This window comes from Spodoptera frugiperda, chromosome 23 (genome assembly GCF_023101765.2).
Source record: "Spodoptera frugiperda isolate SF20-4 chromosome 23, AGI-APGP_CSIRO_Sfru_2.0, whole genome shotgun sequence".
Lineage (NCBI taxonomy): Eukaryota > Metazoa > Arthropoda > Insecta > Lepidoptera > Noctuidae > Spodoptera > Spodoptera frugiperda.
In genome coordinates this window covers 8,765,446-8,787,609 of record NC_064234.1, presented here as the reverse complement: position 1 = coordinate 8,787,609, position 22,164 = coordinate 8,765,446, and the positions used below count along the sequence as shown (strand labels likewise).

General features: G+C 34.4%; 1 protein-coding gene and 2 long non-coding RNA genes across 3 annotated transcripts in view; all 3 read left to right on the top strand.

Moving 5' to 3' along the window:
* The window catches only part of LOC126912151 (uncharacterized), an 86,490-nt gene extending 80,017 nt beyond the window's left edge, over nucleotides 1-6,473 (top strand). The window contains exon 2 of the long non-coding RNA XR_007706791.1: nucleotides 6,111-6,473. This is a non-coding gene — a long non-coding RNA (uncharacterized LOC126912151). The remainder of the gene's footprint in view (nucleotides 1-6,110) is intronic.
* Nucleotides 6,474-12,762: 6,289 nt separating this feature from the next.
* On the top strand, nucleotides 12,763-16,407 carry LOC118267194 (cytochrome P450 18a1-like). The gene is made up of 7 exons (XM_035581032.2): nucleotides 12,763-13,296; nucleotides 13,424-13,651; nucleotides 13,738-13,853; nucleotides 13,931-14,155; nucleotides 14,486-14,711; nucleotides 14,831-15,095; nucleotides 15,293-16,407. Exons 1-7 carry the CDS (start codon nucleotides 13,161-13,163, stop codon nucleotides 15,648-15,650), a joined length of 1,554 nt encoding a protein of 517 aa, XP_035436925.2. The 5' UTR covers nucleotides 12,763-13,160; the 3' UTR covers nucleotides 15,651-16,407.
* Nucleotides 16,408-19,188: 2,781 nt separating this feature from the next.
* On the top strand, nucleotides 19,189-21,880 carry LOC118267127 (uncharacterized). The gene is made up of 4 exons (XR_004782921.2): nucleotides 19,189-19,294; nucleotides 20,213-20,381; nucleotides 20,499-20,686; nucleotides 20,913-21,880. It is a non-coding gene; the product is annotated as an uncharacterized LOC118267127 (long non-coding RNA).
* The last annotated feature ends 284 nt before the right edge of the window (nucleotides 21,881-22,164 follow it).

The following is a 22,164-nucleotide window of genomic DNA, read 5'->3' as shown; positions in this document are numbered from 1 at the left end:
CGCTGCGTCGTGAGTCGCCGACGGCCGCAGGCCCGCAGCGCCGCCGGAGGCAGATCCTGCTTGCTGCATGCTTGCTTGTTTGCTTGCTTGCATGCTGTGTGCTTGGTAGCATGCTGAATTGTGCGTATATAAATGTATGCTTTAAGATATGCTTAAAAGAGCTATGCTAAATATTTTTATGCTTAATCATCATGCTGAGAGAAATTATGCTTAAAAATTATGCGTTGCAGTAAAATGTTTAATTATATTATGCGAAAATATAATTATGCCAAACAGTCTTAAGCTAAGTTAAATAAGGTATTTAAATGTTACATATGCAAATAGATAGGGAACCGATTTATTTATTAGAAGTTATAGTTTATTGATTTTATTTTGTAAAAAGAAATGTATTTAGCAATAGATTTGAGAAGCATCGTGATAGATAATTTGCATGGAATCAATAGACGAAACTGTACCTAAGGGAATACGCTTCTCTCTTATTACCTAAGACTCATTAACATATAGGTTTTGTCTAAGTGACATATAGGGCATAGGTAACAATATATGCCTTCGCACATGGTCTTGGGAGAATTTTCAGTAGAACCTGGAAAATTTTAGTCCTATTTTCGTATTCTTAGAAATTATTTATTTATTTAAATATCATGCACAATGGACCGAACAAAAATAAATAAGATATTGTAATGTAGGTAATCAGAATTCAAAGTTTAGCACTATACAATAGAAGGTACTTAGGAAGGTTTTGTATTTCATGGTATGTACCTGCCTTGTTAAACTTATGTTTCAAATATTTCTAAACGATGCAATTTATTTACTACTTATGCAAACGAAGTACCTTTTTGTTTACGTCGTTATCTACATATTACTAGGAAAAATAATTATAAGGAGAAATGGTGGCAATGTTTACATTCTATCGTAATTAGATACTAGCGAGGTGTTAATGAACCGAACAGCCATCGAATGCAATTTATTTATAAACAGCTTTAATGCAAACAAATATAATCGGCTATTAGCTTAGTGCATTCGCACCAAGATCAAAGACCTGAGTGTTCTTGGTCGTGCTTTACGTAGTGTTTGGAGTGTGGTGCACTTTATGGCAGGTTACATAAGGAGGTGATCGGCCGGCCTCGAGCCGGGCGTGCGCGCGCGTGCATTCACCGATCATTCACGTTCAAATTTGCTGCTACGCAACCATCGAGATGTCATCTATCGCAACCAAAACATCGAACGCGATAAATTATTCACCTCATTAATTACCAAAACTTTCGAGTCGATAGTCGATGAGCTCTCGTAGTACTTGACCCTACCGGATAAACTGCTTACCTAATCAAACTAATACTTATGTGGGAAACATCCACACTGTCCACACAGTGCCTACTGACCCGGCGTCATCGGTTTCTACACATAGTTATGACGAACAGTTCAATGAACTCGCTAAATGCATTTCGAATGATTGGTAGGCAGTTAGGCACTCCACACATCAGCGACATCCGCGAAATACGAAGTAGACAAATATTCCGGCACCAGTTGTCATGATCGATCACGTAGTAGAGAGTTTTCGAAAACGGTCTATTTGTATTTAACGAACATACCGGTGGTCTTCAAGTCGATTAGGTCGATTGTAAACATTGTGAACTATGTCATCCTTTTTTTTTTTGGTGGTCTCATTTTTTATTGTAACTTCTATTATTTACAGGTATATATATATTCTATTTATATAAACGGTTTATGGGTCAGCTATGGAACAGCTACACTTTAATTCTTTTAATCCTAATTGAAACTGCATCTAACCAGAAAACCCTCAAATAAATTTTGTGTCCTAGCAATAGGAGTGCACAAAGAAACTTGTAGAAGATGGATATAGTAGATATACCTACCTCAACATTAATGTAGTTTTCGGAATTCTGGAGCTGCACACTACCTAGCGGGTTTACCGGGGCTCCGGCTCGAAAAACAGTAGTAGGAACGGGGTGGTTTTTAGTCAGTAAGAGTCTTTGGAGGAGGGGGAGGAGGAGAGAGAGTCCCCCTTAGAAAAAAAAACTTCGGAATTACTTCGCAAGAGGCTGGAGTTGTAGGTATAAAACGTTTCTCTTGTCATAAAGGTTCTAAGTAGATCCAAAAAACCCGAAGGAAATCCTTGAATCCTCTACGGATAAGCGTAGCGGTCATAGAACGGTCGAAGCGGACGTTGCCTTAGGGGCTAAGCTTAGCAGATTGATTACTGATCATCATCATGCATGTGTTTTACAAAACAAGAGGTCTTTGACCGACGATGAGGTTATGTAAGAATGATTTCCAAAAGATATATGAGTATCTATAATTTGGTAAAATAGTCGGATACATCTTTTCACCGATTAGACTTTTCTAGAGATTTTACGCGAAAATTTGTAATAGTTACCTCAGTTTAATATGTATTGTAAAATTATTCGAATCGTAATATTTAAAATAAATTAGAAAGGTTTACAATTACTAAAACATGAAGGTTTATGTGGACTTTGCTACAAAAACATTAATTTAATGTATAGCAGACTCGGTTGAGTGCGCTGTATTTTTTGCTGAGCTAACCCTGAGTGCGGTTACCGAACTAACCTTCCCTACCCTTCTGAAATGTACTGACTCATTGGACTTAAAACGAACAGCTGAATTGTTAATGCAACAAAAACAGATATTTGTTTTTAAATCAACAATTAAGTAGGTAAATAACCTAATGCATTGTTCTTGTGCCTAATGATTAGTCTCGTTGTCGTTGGGGGCTCAATCTGTTACATTGTAAGTATTGTGTGTTGATGAACTCTAGCCCAATTCCAATGCTCCATTGACGTCAACTAATTCTAATCACCCGTATACTCTGCAGCTTAACGGGTATCCTAGGTGGAAAACTTCTCTGTAGAATTTACTACCGCATTTGTCATACATTCGACGTACGCAAAGAAATTTCCGTCCCTGATCTAGGTTTAGGGAAAACCGCAGTATTATATCTAGGTAGTTACGCATTTTTTGTTGTTTCTACCTTCCTGTTGTTTCAATAATGAAGTGACTAATTGTGTGTAATGTTGTACTTATTTAATGGAGCCTGATTAATTTCCATTTGCTTTCTTAACTTAAAATAATAATATGTCTAGAAATTTCATTTAAGAGAACGGGTTTCTCTATTACTTCTTTCAGTTTATTCGCTTCTCTGACTGTAAATAAAACATACCAAATTCCCCCAAGGCTAACATAAAACTTCTGCGATCAATATCCCCATATTTGCTGAGATTTAGAAGTTTGGAAGAAAGAGAAAATGTAATTTGTCAAATCTTGTTACGAGATAAAAGAAATGGGAACACTTCCGATATCTCGGGTCGTTTTGTTAGATGTGGTCATAGTTTGTTTAGAAGTTTCGAGATGATGACTGTCGTAAAATTGTGGTTTGGTTGGACCCTTGCTGAGACCACTAGGAGTTATTTTATCAAGTAATATTTCAGCAATTTCAGTAGCCATCGCAACCCTAATACGATATAATTTTCTTTCTTTGAAGTCTTGAAAATGAATCTCAAACATTATTTTTTGTCTGCAGCTACGGATCCAAGTAACCGGGGGATTCTATTTGCTTAAGTAGAAAGTAATATTTAGTTAAGTGTCGAAAGGTAAGTAGGAAAAGTAAATATTGGATCGGTATGAGATGAGTCGAATCTTCGAGGTTAGTCGGACAATACACTTCACCAAAACAGTAGGTGAACCCTAGTAGCAAAACAAAATAATCCAAAAATAAGCTATTGTTTTATGAAATCACATTTCTTTATCGTATCTACGCAACACGAAATTGGGTTAAGAGAGATATGCATAATCTGTTAGATACGAACATACAGATACAAGATAAAGTCGAACGAAAAAGAATTTTCGACCGATAGCGATTTTTTTTTATCGGAACAACATGAGTATAAACTCTGATCACGTATCGTTTATTTGCACGACCGCTGCGAGTTCATCGGCCCCTCGTATTCACTGTACCATTAGGTCACGAGTATTTTGACAACGCACCGCGGAAATTATCTAATCGGCACGCGGCTGCGAGGACACGGGGTCATCGACCGAGCTGCTCGCCGCGGGCCAGTACCGCCTCAACGAAAGTGAAATGTGAAGTACCGATACAAACAATTAGGATGGCCGAATTTGTTTATTGGCCGGTGGGTGGTCGACACAGCTGCACGACAACTGCCACTGCTAAATATGGAAATGCTTTTTCAACTCTTACTTAATGTCAATATTTTCAACATACCATTATGAAACCTTATTAAAAATGAATAAATTCCATTTTATTTTTATTTTACACCTGAGCATTGTGAAGTGGGTACCGCTACGCAGCCCATTCGTGATAGTTTCGTAGCAATGTCCAAGTGTTATGGTCAACCGGTATTTTTTGCAGTAAAGTAAGCCTATGTATGTAAATACATACAAAGGCAAATCAATTTTAAATTATTTTCTAGTTATTTTAGTCATCTACCTAAATCTAGATTACCTAATAAATGAAATTGAATTGTCTCTTTCCACATTCCACATATTACTTTTTTTTTGTTTGTCTGTCTGGACTGCGGTACCTATTTTGACGGAACTTTTATTGCCAGGTAGCTGGTGTACTAAAGAGGTAGGAATTTTTTAAATAAGTAAGTAAAATATAATTTTAAGTCGATCTAAAGAGACGAATTTTACCAAAACACAATTTTATTAAAATATGATAATAATTTAGCATAGTTCCCGAAAAAGAAAATATTTTTGAAGTCTCCAAACAGAATGCCATTTACGCTTATTTTCTTATTTTTAAATTATTAATGTTACAAATTATAAGTAACTGGCTGGCCCGGCAAACTTCGTACCGCCTCAAACAGATTTTTTGCCCACCTTTTAAACCTTCCCTGGACTTCTACAAATAATTCCAGGCTAAAATTTGCCCGATTGGTTCAGCCGTTCTGAAGTTTTAGCGAGACTAACGAACAGCAATTGATTTTTATATAGATTTATAGTTTAAATATATATTTAGATTTATTTTCTTTGAATAACTGTCTTTAAAAATATCTCAAATATACATTGTCAAAGTTGGTATTTCTTACTCTGATGTTCAATCAGACAGTTTTTGAGTCTTCAAAATGCTTCTTCCTCATTTTCGATGCTACTAAAGCATCGAAGGGTTACAATCAATTGAAATAATTAACAAACAAATAATTAATTAGTGTTATTGCGTATCAAAAAATTATTGAAACATAATTACAAATAAATAAATAATATCTTGTGCAAATAGCCTTAGAAAAATATTAGTAATAGCAATATGGGCTATATGTACTCGAGGTCGATGACATGCCAATATACTTGGTCGACAGATTTGTAGGCATAACATAATAGAATCGTGAGAATTGATGACCCACATTAATGTATGTACTAGAATTTAAATGTATGTAGGTACTTATGTACCAAGCTGCTAACTGCACCGCGATTCTGCCTGCAATTGATCATAATTATTTTTATTAAGAAACATTTTAAGATTGAGATTAACAAGACTTGGTATTTATAGAAAGAGAGCAATAAATAAATAGGCAAAGAGTGTTTTTTTTTTAGGGAAAAAATCATTCAGTATCTTCTCCCGCCAAGGATGAGGCAAGAGGGAGTGTTACACTTACTGACTAATCTGCCTTTCGAACCCCGGTAACCCGCTAGGAAGTCCGCAGCTCTGGGTAAATAAGAAGTCCTGAGGGCTAAAATATTGAAGATTTTCATTGCAAAAATATTTGTACGAGTAGGTGACCTATGGCTATAAGCCAAGCTATAAGAATTTGAGAAAAAACTCCGAGGAATATGCGTTACGTGCAATATTTTGTACATGTTTTTATTTTGTCTACCTGCAGATTTAAAAGGTTATTTTTTTTTATGCAAACGTAATGTATTTTAATAGCTATTAAATCCTGATCACCGTTTTATTGTGCATTGCACACAAATGTGCAACTTCTAAAGAAAATATCGTTTGTTTATCGAAATCAATTTTTTCATTGTATTAAAGTTTATCTCTTTGAAAATGAACTTCAAAAAAGTCTGATATTTCCCAGTTTTCTAAATCTTTATATATATAATTCTTCTGTAAGTGTGTATGTCACTGAACTTCTCTTAAACGAGTGGACCGATTTTGATGAACTTTTTTGTGTGTGTTCAAGGGGATCTGAGAATGGTTTAAATTCACAATTTTGTCCGCTGGACAATGTTTTTTTAATTAGTTTTTAATTTATTAGTAGTTGTTGATTTTGGAATGTTTTACATTGGATCCGACAGACGGCGCTACCATCGCAGTGTCAAATATTAATGACGTTAAATATTGTCATAACATTTGTATAAGAATTTTCATCAAAAAGGTCCAGAATGTTTTAGCTTATTAAAAAAAGTTTAAAATTTTCAAATTAAAGACGTGTAGACAGGACAACGTCTGTCGGGTCCGCTAGTAAACATATAAACATCTGAAGAAAGTTACGTGATCTCATTATGCGTCTGATATTTAGATCTGACGCACAATCAGCTGTAATTGTTTATGACGCGCGTCATAAAACACTCCTATCCGAACACACTCGTAAATTGAACACATAATATAGTAGGTAGATATACATACGTAACTATGTACTATTTACGTTTTACTCCGTCATACGGACAGAGGAAATCCCGAAGCAATTATTGACGCGGATAAGTTCTTTGACCATTCAGTTATTAACGCCACATAATATAAGTTCTTTGACGATTTACCTATTCATTCCACTATATTTTAAGGTTAAACACCTTCGTTTTTTATCTACACACGTTTAAAATTACAACTAGATGTTTCCACTTGATAAAATCCATTTTACATGGTGTTCGCAGTTTGGTATTCTGGAATATGATTTTGACTATCATGTCTTTTTTTTGGTTTTTGAGAGGGCAAAGCTCCTATAAAGTATGATTGAAAAACGGATAGCATGAATTATTTATTTATTTTGAGCTATCCGGACAGTTCTAGCGAAAAAAAAATGCTTTTTGGATAAGAAGGTATATGTAAAAATGTACGTGACTAATTATTTATCTACTAGTATACCTATTTAGTTCTTTAAATCGTTCTTGTTGACCTCCGCCAAATTTTCCCCCACTGGTAGACAATGACACCATTTTTTAAACGATTCCTGTGGTCCACTACAGGGGGACAGTTATAACAATCATTTAAAGTACCCCCTCTCCTCCAACTGTGGATAATAGTTGTGGGACCAAAAAATCTAGACAAGTGGACAAGGAAATTGGATAGTAAGTATCGAAGTGGTTAAACATTACATCCTCAATGACGGACATGTTTGAAATCCTTTATGTAAAGAGGTATGCATGTAGAAAGATTACAGAAACAATATTTAACTTAAACCTGGTTTACATAAGTATAAATCTGATACTCTTTTTTAAAAACGGGGTAAATCATCCAATCACTTCTCCCGCCTTGGGCGAGGCGAGATAGAGTGTCAGACTCTTACTGAGTAAAAATCACCCCGTTTCTACTCCTGCTTGTCGAGCTGAAGCCTCAGTAAACCCGCTAGGTAGTCATTCTGAGGTATTAATTTAAGTTCCTCACCATTAATGGTGCTAACGAATGATTGTCCTAATAGTCTAATGAGATCTTTAAGTAATCTTTTACTCCCACTTAAATCCCAGTCAACAATTTATCAACCTGAAAACTCCTTAAAAAAATTTCAGTAGCACCAATAAGAATCTTTATAAACAAGAAGTTATGTAAAAGGTTATGTTGTTCTGCAGTTAGCTAATTGCACACAGCCGGTAGTGGTCAAGTTGTGAATTCGGAAATCAATTTATTGCTTTAATTTTCGTTCAGCTGGTTTTATCTCGTCAATTTTCATCAAAGTAATCATTCAATTGAGTTCAATTTGGTCTTCTTTGATATTAGATCCTGCGATCGCCAAACTAGATAAAATGTGGACGTCCGAGTCCTCGATGAGTAACGAATTAGATTTTTCTTTATCGATTTGACACGGAATCGATTATTATCGGTGTTAATTTTGTGTTCGCGAATGACACAGTTATGTTACAACAACACACATTGTTTGTTAGATAAAATTTTCCTTAATTTATTATACTTTCACTTTAATCTCCTGATTTGGGTATCAAGATATATCTAATCGTATTTCTAATACATGTAACCCAGTTTTTAAATAGGTATATATATTTAAATGACATATTAGATATGTAGTCGAGTTTTGTGATATAGGAAAAAAACCTTTTTTTATGCTTAAAGTAATAACTGCCGAAAGAAAACTGTTGAAGGCAAATCCTCCACTAAGCGTGGCTGTTAACTTGTTAACATACCTAAGATTTACCTGAGAGAAATCTGCCCCCTTTACCCTAAAAATGTGCAGCACAAGTAAGGTCGTGCAATGTCGAACCAACTGAAAACATCTTGATATTTTTTTATTTTAATGGAACAGTATAAAGCCACAAAACTTTCTACCAATTTGTAATCGATTAATAAAAAGTTTGTTACGTACTCTAGTCATTTTTAATCTGTATTATAAATTATTGTATCTGTTACTCTTATGCCTACATAGTTGGCACTTGTTTGTTAACGCCTGAGTTACAGGTTCTCGTTTGTGCTACAAACTCTGTATTTATAGCTGAAGAAGAATTTTGTATTCCTGAAATGTGTTTAATACTGAAAGCTGTGTGTACTGAAAGTATAGCGTGCTTAGACCTACATCATCAGAGTTGCGGTTAGCAATTGGACTAAAATGGTAAGTTATGGTCCGACGTAGAAATTATGGGGAAGACTTTGTTCATTTCTTTGTTCAGCAATAGACATCACTTCTGGATTTCTTGAAATCGAAATAAAAAATGAATATATGTAGGTAACTTATTTTAAGTAAAAGAAAACAAAAATGTCAATGTATTTGGAGCCACGTGGGCCGTAGCCACTTGAAGTCATGTAATACTGACGTAATATTTCAAGATAAGAATTGAAGGAGATTTACCAAAAACAGCAATTATGTGATAAAGAACAAATAACAAGTAAAAAATATTGATATCGCTGGTCAATATGGTCATGACACGATATTAGATAACAGTTACAAAATTACCATTATGGTATACCTACATAACATTTCTGTTATTCTCAGAAGAATCACTTCCCAAGGAGATTACAGGTTCCAAGTTACATCTGAAACCTTTGGAAAATCTCATAAGATATTCAATAATATTTTAATAGTTCCGGCTATGGGATCTAAATATACTAACGAATTAATAATAATAAAAATTGTTATATATTCAACCTTCGGATTAAATAAATCAGGATTTGTTTTAGCCATGGGCTAAATAGATATCAAGAACTTTGTATCCAAATAAATCGATAGTGAAGCTATTATCTTTTTTGATCTGAGATTCAATTCGATCCATAGGTACGTTGACCGGCAATCTTAGTGTAAAGACCTGCCTCGATTACACATGCCAAAACATCGCGCAAAACATATAAAAAATTTTCAAGGTCTCCAAGCGACCCAGAGAGCTCATTTACTTCCAAACAAATCACTAAAAAGTTCATCGTCCGATACCTTAATTACTACTGTAGTAGAATTTCTATTAATCATCGTCATTAAGGCATTCTAAGTTGATAAAGTAAAAACGACTTTAATTTTATCAAGTAGAAGGTATAAAATAAATTGATAGCACGACCACGTGTTTAATTTGCTGAGCATAACGTGCGATTGAACGTCCTTGTCAGAACGTTCAACCCGGAATACAACTGTGCCGATAAAGGTCGTTGAACTATTATCCAATCTCAATAGCTGCTTATGTAAGTCCTTCACACGTTATAATGTGGCGACCTTCACAGTTTATTCCTCTACAATAGAGGTTGTTGACATATATAATACTGGCTCATATTTTTAGAACGTAAACGACTTATCTGCGCGACTGTTTTTTAGGTAATGTTGTGGGATTATTTGCACATTTGAATACAGTTCGACGTAATACAAGTCTTTGACCTCAATACGGGGACTTGGACTTTTTATGGGGTCACAACCTGATTCAAGGCTGGCATAGTGCACTTATAGACTTAGACGTTTATATAATGTGCATCAGATGTAGGCACACTGCATGTTCTAAGAATACCTGCAAATATCATAGTTCACGCGCTCGGAGAAGTTCAAGATCACGAGTAATCAGGCGCGTGACGTCATCACAACAATGCTGCAGGAGTTCTGATGGGACGTAATTAGGTTGATGATGTTAATGATGCGGAAACGGTCCACGATGAGAATATATAGGCGACGTTACGTAACTTATCATTGAACAACCACTTATACGAGTATATACTTGAAAAAGATCAATGCACCCAAGTATTTATCATAATTATACATAATTATAATATTTACAAACATGACAGTAGCACACCTCATTTAAATACACCGATAGTATAATCTGCATAGTTGAGAGTACCAAAATATTATTTAATTAAACATAAATCTTATATCTTAAATCATTCTACCAACCTCTACTTCAGACTTACAAAAACATATGCAAAATCGTATTTATATGTGAAAAATACTTTCCAATAATGGGAAGGACCAAAATCAAAAATGTATATTTATTTGAAAATGTCTTAAAATTATACCAGAGCAGTAAGTATTACCTTACCCAGAAATAAAACATTAAAGCCTAATACATTTTGACCTATTTTCTGCTACTGAACATTTAATTTAGTATCCTAATAAACTTGAATGACCTATTTACAAATAGAACGAAAATCCGAGACCTAAGTTAATGTACAACCGGAGCTGCGGACTACCTACCGGGTTTATCAGTAGTTAGAATACATGTTCCCCCACCTACCCCCTTTTGACCAGAGACTCAGTGGCAGCGTCTTCTGATAAACCTGAAGCTCTTATATTGAGACCTACAACCCTAACCGTAACGCAGTTATAGCAGTCAGTGGTCGGGGACTGTCATGTGTTTTTAATAGTGTTATAAATCGAAAACTTCAGGGAAATCATTTTTAATTATAAACGGTAAAAAGTTTAGGAATTAGAATTTTTGTCTGTGTTTCGTATTATTTGTGAAGTGTTTTTTTTTTTAATTTAATTTTCATTATTTTAACTTACTTGTTTTCTTCTCACAAACTCAAGTTTGTGCAAAACTTGCTGTGCAGTGTTAAGTGGAAAATAAATATTAGATTTTTTATAGAGTACTTATTTACCTACTAATCAAACTGGTACGTGCCCTTAATACACAGTTTGTTCGGTATATGTATGTTACGGTAAATCTGATTAATTGAAAATTATTAATAATTTTACAAAATTATTAATAATAATCACACGTTTTGGTAAATGTGAATAATCGATCGAAATTTATTACTTTTAGTAGTGATTATTAATAATTCACGACACATATTGGTGAAAGTAATAAAATAAATATAAACCCAATGTTTTTTGACCAGTAGGTATTTATTTATAATATTAAACACTGTCTTACGATTATATTAATTAGAGATCACACACACAAGGTTACTTGTACTTGCTTTAAACCGAAAGGACAACAAATTTACATATTCTGCACTAGAATATTAAGTAGTGCCCTTCTAGGGCACATTTATCTGGGCTCGCTGTCATTGCAGCGGTAAGTTCCCTGTTTGAGAAGTGGCTAGAGAGACGCCACGGCGTACTTACTTACCGCCTGACGCAGGTGCTTACCGGACATAGGAGTTTGGGTAGGTTCCTGTTTCTGATTGGGCGGGAGGAAACGCACGGGTGTCATCACTGCGAGGACCGCCCGGAGGACACGGTGGAGCATACGGTGTCCTCAGGGATGTGGTCGGTGACGGCGACCTCTCGCGCCCGGCATTGGTTCAGGTCATGGTAGTAAAAGGCCAGTAAAAGTCTGACGCTCCCTCTCGCCTCGCCAAAAAGGGCATATTTAGCACAAAATTAACAAAATAAAATTCTTTTAAAAATCTAATCTACCATCAAACTTATGCAAGAAAGTCTATCGTGGTACATAAAATTGTAACAAAATAAAATGAAACAATTATTGTTTTATTAACAAAATCAAAACGAATCCTAAAAGCAATCATCAACAATCGTTAATCTTTTGTAGCACCTATAAATGCATCAAATTAAAATTTTAAAAGTATTATCATAGAATTCAACAAATATTTGTTGTGCAAGTACAAAACATTGCTGTTTAAATTGAAATAAAAATAAAATCTTGGCCACTTATTACATTTATCACTACTAGGGTAAAATTATTAATAATAAGCGACAAATGTGATTAATTTATCACTTTTACCTTGACTTTCAGTAATTATTAATAATAGTAGATAATTATTAATAATTTTCCATTATTCACTCTTACCGTAACATGTATATTAACTAAATAAATTAGATAAGAAAAATAAACAATATACTATATACCTCAAAATATTAGACGCATTAAGTACATACATAAAAAATTATTTAACTATTAAATTTTTAAATTTTAATAAGAGAACTGGCCCGATTTTATAAAAAAAAAACTTCTAATAGTAACGTAGATATTTACAATAAATGGAACAGAAACTTTTGTTTTCCCGTAAGCTTTCCAATTTCGTACCTAGTTACGTTTTTAGAAAAAAAAGAATTAACCAAAAAATGTACTTGATTTATAAAAAAAAACATCTTTAATGAACATTGACATATTTTTTTATAACAATGGAAGAAATACAGACATCAATTTTTACAGTAATAATTTATAATTAGAAAAAATCACACAATATATTAATTAAGTCCTATATTTCCCTTGCCGCAGGAAGGTCAACGAACTCCGAATAATTCTTGTACTCATTGATGTATAGTTGAATTATTTATCAGCAAATCAATTCATACCCGCGATAGATAAAAATGGCAACGGCCGGTACTTACAACGTATATATAAAACGGCGCACGAGCACCTTGGATCATTATTCAAAGCCCGAACGTATTCTGCACACTCGGTCAAGTTTCGGCGCGTCCTCCTTTACTTACCAAATAATATTTAATTTAAATATAAATACCAATTCTTATTTTCTATAATATAACCAAGAAAATTAAAAAAAATCTACCTCAAGATTTTTGCTTTTTTATATTTTAGTTTTAAATTAATATTTTTTGTCCAAAATGTATTTCTATTACTTTCTTATTTTTCTTGCTATAAACTTTTTATCCAGCGCAATCTTGCGCATCTTTATGTATTCAACATTAGTTTTTTGGATAATATTTAAAACTGTCAGATACTACAAAAGTCTTCCACCTGGTAAGTATTTAAATTCATCGGATCATCTATTTATCCATAGTTTGGTTGATAGCAACCTTTTACTCATTTCATTTTTCAAGATATTTCATGTTCGGGCACATTCACTCATCAATTTCAAATTTTTTAGGGCCATGGGGAATACCGCTGCTGGGTATACTGCCTTTCCTGAACCGCAGACCTCCTCATCTAGTGTACTTGAACATGGCTAAGAAGTATGGAGATGTCTTCTCCGTGCAGATGGGTAGCAACCTGACCGTATGCCTTGGTTCCACCAAACTGATGAAGGAGTTCTTCAGTAGGAACGACTCCACCGGCCGACCTCACACTCCTTTGAACAACCTCTTGGGCGGACTAGGTAAGAAGTAAACTTTAATCATACAAATTACTTTCAAAGTGTTAACACAACTCCTATAGAAATACTTACAATACTTTTTTTTTCAGGGGTTATCACAAGCGAAGGTCCTCTATGGAAAAGGCAGCGTGTGTTCCTCCACGAGAAATTCCGCGCTCTCGGTGTCAAGCTCTGGCCAAACACACGCTTCGAAAGAGACATAAACGTAAGAATAATATTAAACTTGCTGAAAAATGTCATTCAATGGTATCACTATGGAGTACTAACTGTGAAAATTTCCAGGTTGAAATCGACGAGCTGATGATGGAACTAAACCAGTTTGAGGGAAAAGCTGTAAACCCAGCCCATGTACTTGGAAGACATATTCATAATGTCATATGTCAGCTCATGATGAGCTTCCGTTTCACGGCTGATGATGCAGAATTCAAGTTGTTTAATGAAAAGGTCTCGCGTGGTATGAGGCTGTTCGGCTTGGTACTCATCGGCGAACATGTTAAGGCCTACTTGGTGAGTAAAATAACTCATTCTTAATTCTAAATATCTCATTCAGTTTTAATTTTTTTATTGGTATAATATTTATGATCGTCACAGTACGATGGTAACCATGATTGTAGTTAAGAGGTACAGAGACCTCTTTTACCAATAACAATGAATTTTTCAATGTTAAATATCAAACCGTACCTTAGTAATTTATACCCTGTTTTGGCTTGACTGTGGACACGTACATCATAGCTGGCATGATGTTCTAATGTGTAGTAGAAAAAAAAATACTAAACTTAAAATTAACAGTATGCGATCGGAACTCGGAATATGCTCATCAAGTAAATTCTGTTTCAGAAACTACCAGGAAAGATGGCTGTGATAAATGAAATAAAAAAGAATTTAGCCGATGTGAGCAGTTTCCACAAGCAGCACATTGTATCGCGGATCCAGCAACGTGAGCAGTCCTCGGAGCCCCGCCAGCCAGCAGACTTGCTGGACTTTTATCTAGACCACCTCGAAGCTGAAAAACAGTCAAAGGGCAAAAACGAAAAGCATGACATATTCCCTGATGTTGATCCTGGTAATTACCATAGAATAATTTAACTACACAACCTTAAATATAAAGTAATTGTTACTGATTTTGAAATTGTGTGATGTAAGTGAGCAAAATGTATATTCAATATTCCATCTATGTTTCAGTTCAACAAATCGTACAGATCATGAATGATCTGTTTTCTGCGGGAATGGAGACCTCCCTGACATCATTGTTATGGACCTGCATCATGATGATGAAGCACCCAGAAGTTGCAGAAAAAGTGCGAGCTGACTTGAGAGAAGTCGTAGCACCTGGTGAACGAGTGACTATGGCTCACCGCTTGCAACTGCCGTACATCGAAGCGGTGCTCATTGAAACAATGAGAATGGTGTCCATCGTGCCACTGGGTACGACCCACGTCAATACTGAGTAAGTATTTTATTTTTAAGTACAAGACACTTACAGAATTTTATTTTGGACCCTTTGTATTTTACAATAATATCAAGCCGAGAATTTTCCATAAATCCGTATGATTTAGGAAATTGATCTTAATAGTTACATGTATAATTGACAAAAAAAAACTAAAGACTTGAGCTCGAGGACTCAAAATATTTTTCTCTCCTCAGGGACTGGACCATTGGCAAATACACCATCCCAGCAGGTACACACATCGTACCCCTGATACACCGCATGAACATGGATCCCGACATCTATATGGAGCCGGAGCAGTTTAGGCCTGAAAGGTTTATTCGTGATGGTAAATTTACCATCACGGACACATTCATGCAATTTGGTATTGGACAACGCATGTGTATCGGAAACCTTCTGGCAAGGATGGAGCTGTTCTTATTTTTCAGTAACATAATGAATAATTATGAATTCCGCATGCCAGAAGGTGAAGACATTCCAGGTATGGACGGAATTCTAGGCGCTACACATGCTCCAATTCCATACAAATTAGTTTTTACAAAATTGCAGGCCTAAAATGTTCCACTAACGTTCTAATTAGTTTTTTTAAAAAGGCCCAATTCTATCATGCTATCGTTCCAATTTTACGTATCCAATCGTAAAATTTTTTGCTTCAATGTTTCTACTTATTTAGGCATTATTAATACTGATTTTTAGCTTTGTAATTTTAAGTTTACGCCTTTTAAGCGCTACTGGTGGTACCTTATTATTTTATATTTGATGTTTTAGATTAAGATATTTTGCTTTTTTGTTTTTCTAATAATAAGATTGTTTTGTGCATTTTTGCCATTGTTACCAATTTTTTTGGGTTAGCTATGTAAGTTTCATCCGCCTTCACATTTTTACCTGTATGTTCCATGTAGATGTAAGTCTTAGATTTTAGAAAATCATTTATAAGTTGGATTAGATCATTATTCACTGGCTTTACAACTTTCACCGCTTTGCTTCCTAGGAAATTGTATTGTTAGTATCTTTAGCAGTAGTATTGTTCAATCGTGAACAAGGTTTATAAGGGTTGTGTGTACTATTGTACTCAAGTTGTATCTAAGTTAGAAAACGCTTACATTGTTAACTTCCTTGAAAAGGAATCAAATCTTAGTTAGGTATTTAAGTATAAAGTTTGTTCGGAGTGAGTTTTTTGACTTGTGATTCAAATATCAATTCATTGTACCTAATGTTATTATGTATGTAAGTTTAATTAGTTTTATCGATCTGTTTTGTTAATTTATACATTGTTGTCCTTGATTACAAGTAAATAAATGCTTCCTATTTAGTTTCGTGTTTCAATGTTGTTGGAGTTACCTATTATTATTACCCTTTAAACATAAAACAGTATGTATCGAGAGGTCGATCGATTTGATTGTATACAATTTTGTCACAATTTTATTATACCTATACCAGAGATAGTGATGTTTATGAACAGAACCAAAACTAATAGACTATTTTAATAAAACCATGCGTAACCTGGAAACTGAATTCATACCACAGAATACTATATCTATACATTCAATTGTTAATAACATTTGTTCGACCAATGAGGGTAGTCCTCACATACATATACTAAAATTTCCGCTAGTTAAAGTCTGTTGTCCAATAGAAAATCTGATACATATCGAATGTGAAACAATAGGTCCAGATTATTTTGACAGCAACAATGATTGGTCAAATAGAAATTTACACTACACTAATGCCATCTGTTAGCAACGAAACGATAGTCCTTATCAAGTTTTGTACAATGCTTAATAAATAAGAAATTGTTTTATTTTTTTTCATTTGAAGCCATTTTGTAGACCAGATTCTATTATAATAAATTGGGCAAATAATGATTAGCTTCACTAGTAGTTCAGATGTTTGATAATAAGTTTTTTTTTTATTACGATATACACTATTCTAGAAATCCAATGTGGCGCCATCTATACAATTGTGATCGAAACGGTTTTTAGGCAAAATACCCTCAATATAAAGATATTTTTACAATTCTTATTCTTAAACTAACTAATGCTCGTGGCTTTCCTTGCTTGCTTGCCTAGTTTAAGTAGCCTAAGTTACTCCTTAGTACATAAGCTACCTGCCAATAAAAGTCCCGTCAAAATCGGTCCAGCCATTTCACAGATTAGCCAGAACAAACAGATAGATAGACAAAAAAATAGGAAACAATTTTATTTTGGCGTATGTATCGTGTGTATGTCCACATGCACACAGTAAAAAGCAGTTATTTCAATATCACAAACAGGCACTCCAATTTTATTTATGTTTATAGATATTTTCAAGGCTTTTTAATATAGGATTTACTTTTCTTCGGTTATATTCTTCATTTCGATAATTATTATATTACCAACAATGAATAATTAATCTCATACATGTAAATTATAACTGTTTAGGTAATAAATAGGAGATTAGTGACAGAATATAATTAATTTTCGAATTATAATAAAATTACTTAGCAGACGTTATATACCGGTGTTTCTAACTACGTATATAAAACTACGAGTGCATTCAAATGAGGTGTGCTACTGTCATGTTTGTAAATATTATAATTATGTATAATTATGATAAATACTTGGGTGCATTGATCTTTTTCAAGTATATACTCGTATAAGTGGTTGTTCAATGATAAGTTACGCAAGACGCCCTTGTTACGTAACGTTGCCTATATATTCTCATCGTGAACAGTTTCCGCATCATTAACATTATCAATCTAATTACGTCCCATCAGAACTCCTGCAGCATTGTTGTGATGACGTCACGCGCCTGATTACTCGTGATCTTGAACTTCTCCGAGCGCGTGAACTATGATATTTGCAGGTATTCTTAGAACATGCAGTGTGCCTACATCTGATGCACATTATATAAACGTCTAAGTCTATATGTGCACTATGCCAGCCTTGAATCAGGTTGTGACCCCATAAAAAGTCCAAGTCCCCGTATTGAGGTCAAAGACCTGTATTAGCAGTATTACGTAGACCAGTTACCTAAAAAAAGCGTGCGCTTGACGCAGATAATTCGTGTACCTACGTACTAAAATATGTGCCAGTATTATATATGTCAACAACCTCTACTGTCGGGGAATAAACTGTGAAGGTCGCTTCATTATAACGCTTGACGGAATTACATAAACAGCTAGGTATTGAGATTATTTACCAGAACACTACAGTTTCTGCAGCTACCTTTCAGTTTCAGTTTATGAGACTTAAATCTTGGCTGCACGGTTGGCGCGGTGGCTGGTCAACTGGCTGTCGTGCAACGTGTAGCGGATTCGATTCCCGCACGGAGCAACTCTTTGTGTGATCTACAAATTGTTGTTTTGGGTCTGGGTGTTATGTGTATGTGAACTTTGTATGTTTGTAAACGCATCCACGACACAGCAGAAAATCCTAGAAAGGGCTAAATCGTTGAGGAAATTGACTAAATTGTTATGTAGAGATAACATAAATGAAAATGTATTTCGAAACTAACAAGACTTATTAGAGGTTATGAGTCGATGGAAAAGTTCTTACTTCAACCAAGTTGAGGGTATTTCAATTATTTAATATCGCACATGGAGTATGAAAGTTAGGAGGGCCATGTTATATGAGAATGGAACTGAAAAAGTATCTATCAAATAGCATTAGTTAGATGGCGTTGTTGTAGATTTTTTTCCGTAATCCGTAGTTAATTAGGTACACATCAGAATTAGGCTCGAATAAACAATTTGTAGGCCACGCAAAGAATTACTATTATTTTTTAAAAAATATTACTGAAGTTGGCTCAAAATGTAATGTGCTTTTGAATTTACCCATTTGCTATAGTGGCGCCTTAACGCGACCACATTAAAATTTACCAATATTTTGAATAATTTTTGACCTTAGGTTTATGCAGACATAAAGTCACAAAGTTGACATCACAAAGTTAAAGATTAAGAATGTTAAATATTAATTTCATTCGTAATTAGACTTTTTGTACATGAAAATAGTACTCCTAATCTTTATACTCCATGCTATAGTAAACGGAAAAAAATAAATACCTTCACTTATATAATATTTTTTCTTTATAAATAGTGAAACCCGAGGATTAAGTTTATTTGCCTCGTTTGCTTTGTGTAAATAAGTAAAATTTTTGAAATGAGTGTGAGTTTCAAAAGTCATTGATTAATTCTTTTATCGTGTCCAGCCAAAGTTCTGGTAAGTTTTTGCTATTATTGTAGTAATGTATTCTTAAAATCAATGTTTAATTCCTACTTATTAGGACTGTGGAAATTAATTTTAACTAATTTTAATCCAAAACCTGGATTGATTTGGCTATCGGAAATTCTATAAAATTTAACTCCTTAGCTTAATCAATTATGGAGTGAAATTATTTTAGTCGTTTATAGGTACCTAAAATTAAAAATAGTTTTCAAATATACCTTACATTCGCCCACATACCTTACCATATTATGACTGTTTTAAGGTATGTACCTTACCATATTATGACTGTTTTATGATTTTTGAATAATTTACTAGATTACCGCCCGCGGCCTCACCCATGTAGTCAAGGGAAACATGTACCCTGTAGAAAGGTTAGGCACTTTCGCAGTTTGTCAGAGTTTAGGCTCAAGGTGCTGATATAATTGGGATCTTCAGATCCGCCCCAACTTGTTGGTTTTCAGTTAAAATCCTTGCGCCTAACCGGGTCGATACAGCCCTACACTCGGGTAAAGAGTGTAGTTTGTATATTACTAATTATAAGTTTGAATTCGCCAACCCGCATTGAGCAAGCGTGGTGGTTAATGCCAAATTAACGAACCTTCTCCGAACGAGAAGAGGCCAACAGTGGTCATTTATATGCTGCTGATGAGATGTATTGGCAAAACGCAAGACAAAAGCAAAAAAGATATATTTTAAATTCCTAAAATATTTTCACAAATCTGTCTTCTTTATTTGGTTACCCTTAGAATATTAATTAATTTAAAACCCTTTGCATTGTGAAAAAATTATTTGAATACAATTGTCAAGACGAAAATATTTCCTATATCCATATAATATAGGAAATTGACCTAAGGAGCTATATATTTATTTATAAATGATTCTCAAGGACTAAAAATATTTTTCTCTCTTCAGGGAATGGACAATTGGCAAATCACGATCCCAGCCCTCATTGTGCTCTTAATACAAAAAATGAATATGGATCTATGCAGTTCACCTTTATGCAGTTTAGTGTAGGGTAATGCATGGGCTCCGTAAATCGAAAAAATTTGAAGGCTGTTCTTGTTTCTCATCAATTAATTTGGTAATTATTATTAAATTAATTAAACGGCAACATTTAAGACAAAGCAATTTTCATTGATTTTGAAAATTTTATAATCAAAAGTTATTTCTAAATGAATAATTGATTCCTATTTTTCAGTACACCAACCTTACGGGTGATCTGCTTTCTGCTGGTATGGACACGTCATTGACATTTTGATTGTTATGGACCTGTGTCATCATGATAAAGCAGGTAAAAGAAGTACGGACAGGCTTGAAAGAAGTATTGAAGCAGTGCTCATCGAAATCAAGAGGATAGTGCTGGGGGATCATGCATGGAGATACTGAGTAAGTATTGTAAACTAGAAAAAATGCAGAATAATTCTACTTCACAGAAATTAGGTCTGAATTGTAAATCATTTGTAAAACTTATAATAACTTAGGGTTTGCGTAATTTTAAGTTAAATAGAAAATTTATTATAAGCCATATAATTATGTAAATTGAATTGAATATGTAATGGCTAATAATACTCACTTAAAGGCGAGTACTTAAAATGTTTTCCTTTTTTTTCAGGAAATGGAATACTGAAAAAAGTGTCATGCCAGCAGCCTATTATACCGTTGTTACATCGAAATCTTCTTGAAAATATGGAGCTGAGCCTTCTATTATCGTCGAGTATCTACTTCGTCGGGACAGAAACATTTCCGTGTGCCTTGACTCCACTAAACTCTTCTTCAATTCAGCCACAAGTTGTTCACTGCTGAACACAGGGTTTCCTTATTAACTTTCAGATGCAAACTGCATGCAGTTTTGGTGCTTTCTACGATGTTTTTTAAATTATATGTCCGTCTTGTGGGTGAACGTACTGCGCCGCGCCTGCCAGTATGTGATCTTATTTGAAAACTTTTTGCCCCCGCCCTGTTTTGGTTCTCTGTGATATCTGCTCGTTTACATAATATTCTCTAAACAGATTTAATCTTGAAACCACCCACCCTATGGTCGGTGTTTCTTTCCTTTTCCTCATGGTGAAGTTTTGTTTTATTGATTTAATTTTAATATTGTATAGATAATTTGTTTAGGCCATACATTTCAGTAAAAGCCAGATGCGATCTGTATATTTATCACTGACAGTACACACTTGTTATAGATCGACCATCAGTTTGGGCCACTGTGGTCAGTCGGACCACTTCGAAGTTGAAAACTAGGGTTAAAACGAAAAGCATGGTAAATTTTTAGATTATGTTCTAACTTTCGTTTTCTCTTCGGTCTACTCACACTTCTTCGCAACCACTGTGTTACACATGCACAATAGTGATGTCAAAGATGTTTCCATTCTCTCAGGCTCTTTATGGAATTTGCTCATGTCAGCCACATTCTTTATTGCTACATTGTTTATTCCATTATTTACCATTTTACACATTTGCGCACACCAAATGTATTGGCATTGTTTATCTCTAGATTTACAGAGATTTCATGATAATCTAAAACTACTATTCAATTGTTTAATTCTGTAATAGTATATTAGATCATATCGTCATTACGTCATATTCACAATCGTGATGTCAGTGATGTTTCCATCCCCGGTGATGACCAAATGTATTGGCATTGTTTATCTCCAGATTTACAGAGATTTCATGATAATCTAAAACTACTATTCAATTGTTAACGTCCAATGTTTAACTCTGTAATAGTGTATTAGATTTTTCTTTGGAATCACATTTTTCCTAAACCACTGGGTGCTTCATCGTCATTACGTCATATTCACAATCGTGATGTCAGTGATGTTTCCATCCCCGGTGATGACCAAATGTATTGGCATTGTTTA

What these genes read in the sequence shown, in the direction of transcription:
- LOC118267194 (XM_035581032.2), top strand. Translation starts at nt 13,161, where the DNA reads ATGTATTTCTATTACTTTCTTATTTTTCTTGCTATAAACTTTTTATCC. An exon ending in ATTCCCTGATGTTGATCCTG is followed by an intron (nt 14,712 to 14,830) that starts GTAATTACCATA and finishes TCTATGTTTCAG; the next exon opens with TTCAACAAATCGTACAGATC. An exon ending in ACGACCCACGTCAATACTGA is followed by an intron (nt 15,096 to 15,292) that starts GTAAGTATTTTA and finishes TTCTCTCCTCAG; the next exon opens with GGACTGGACCATTGGCAAAT.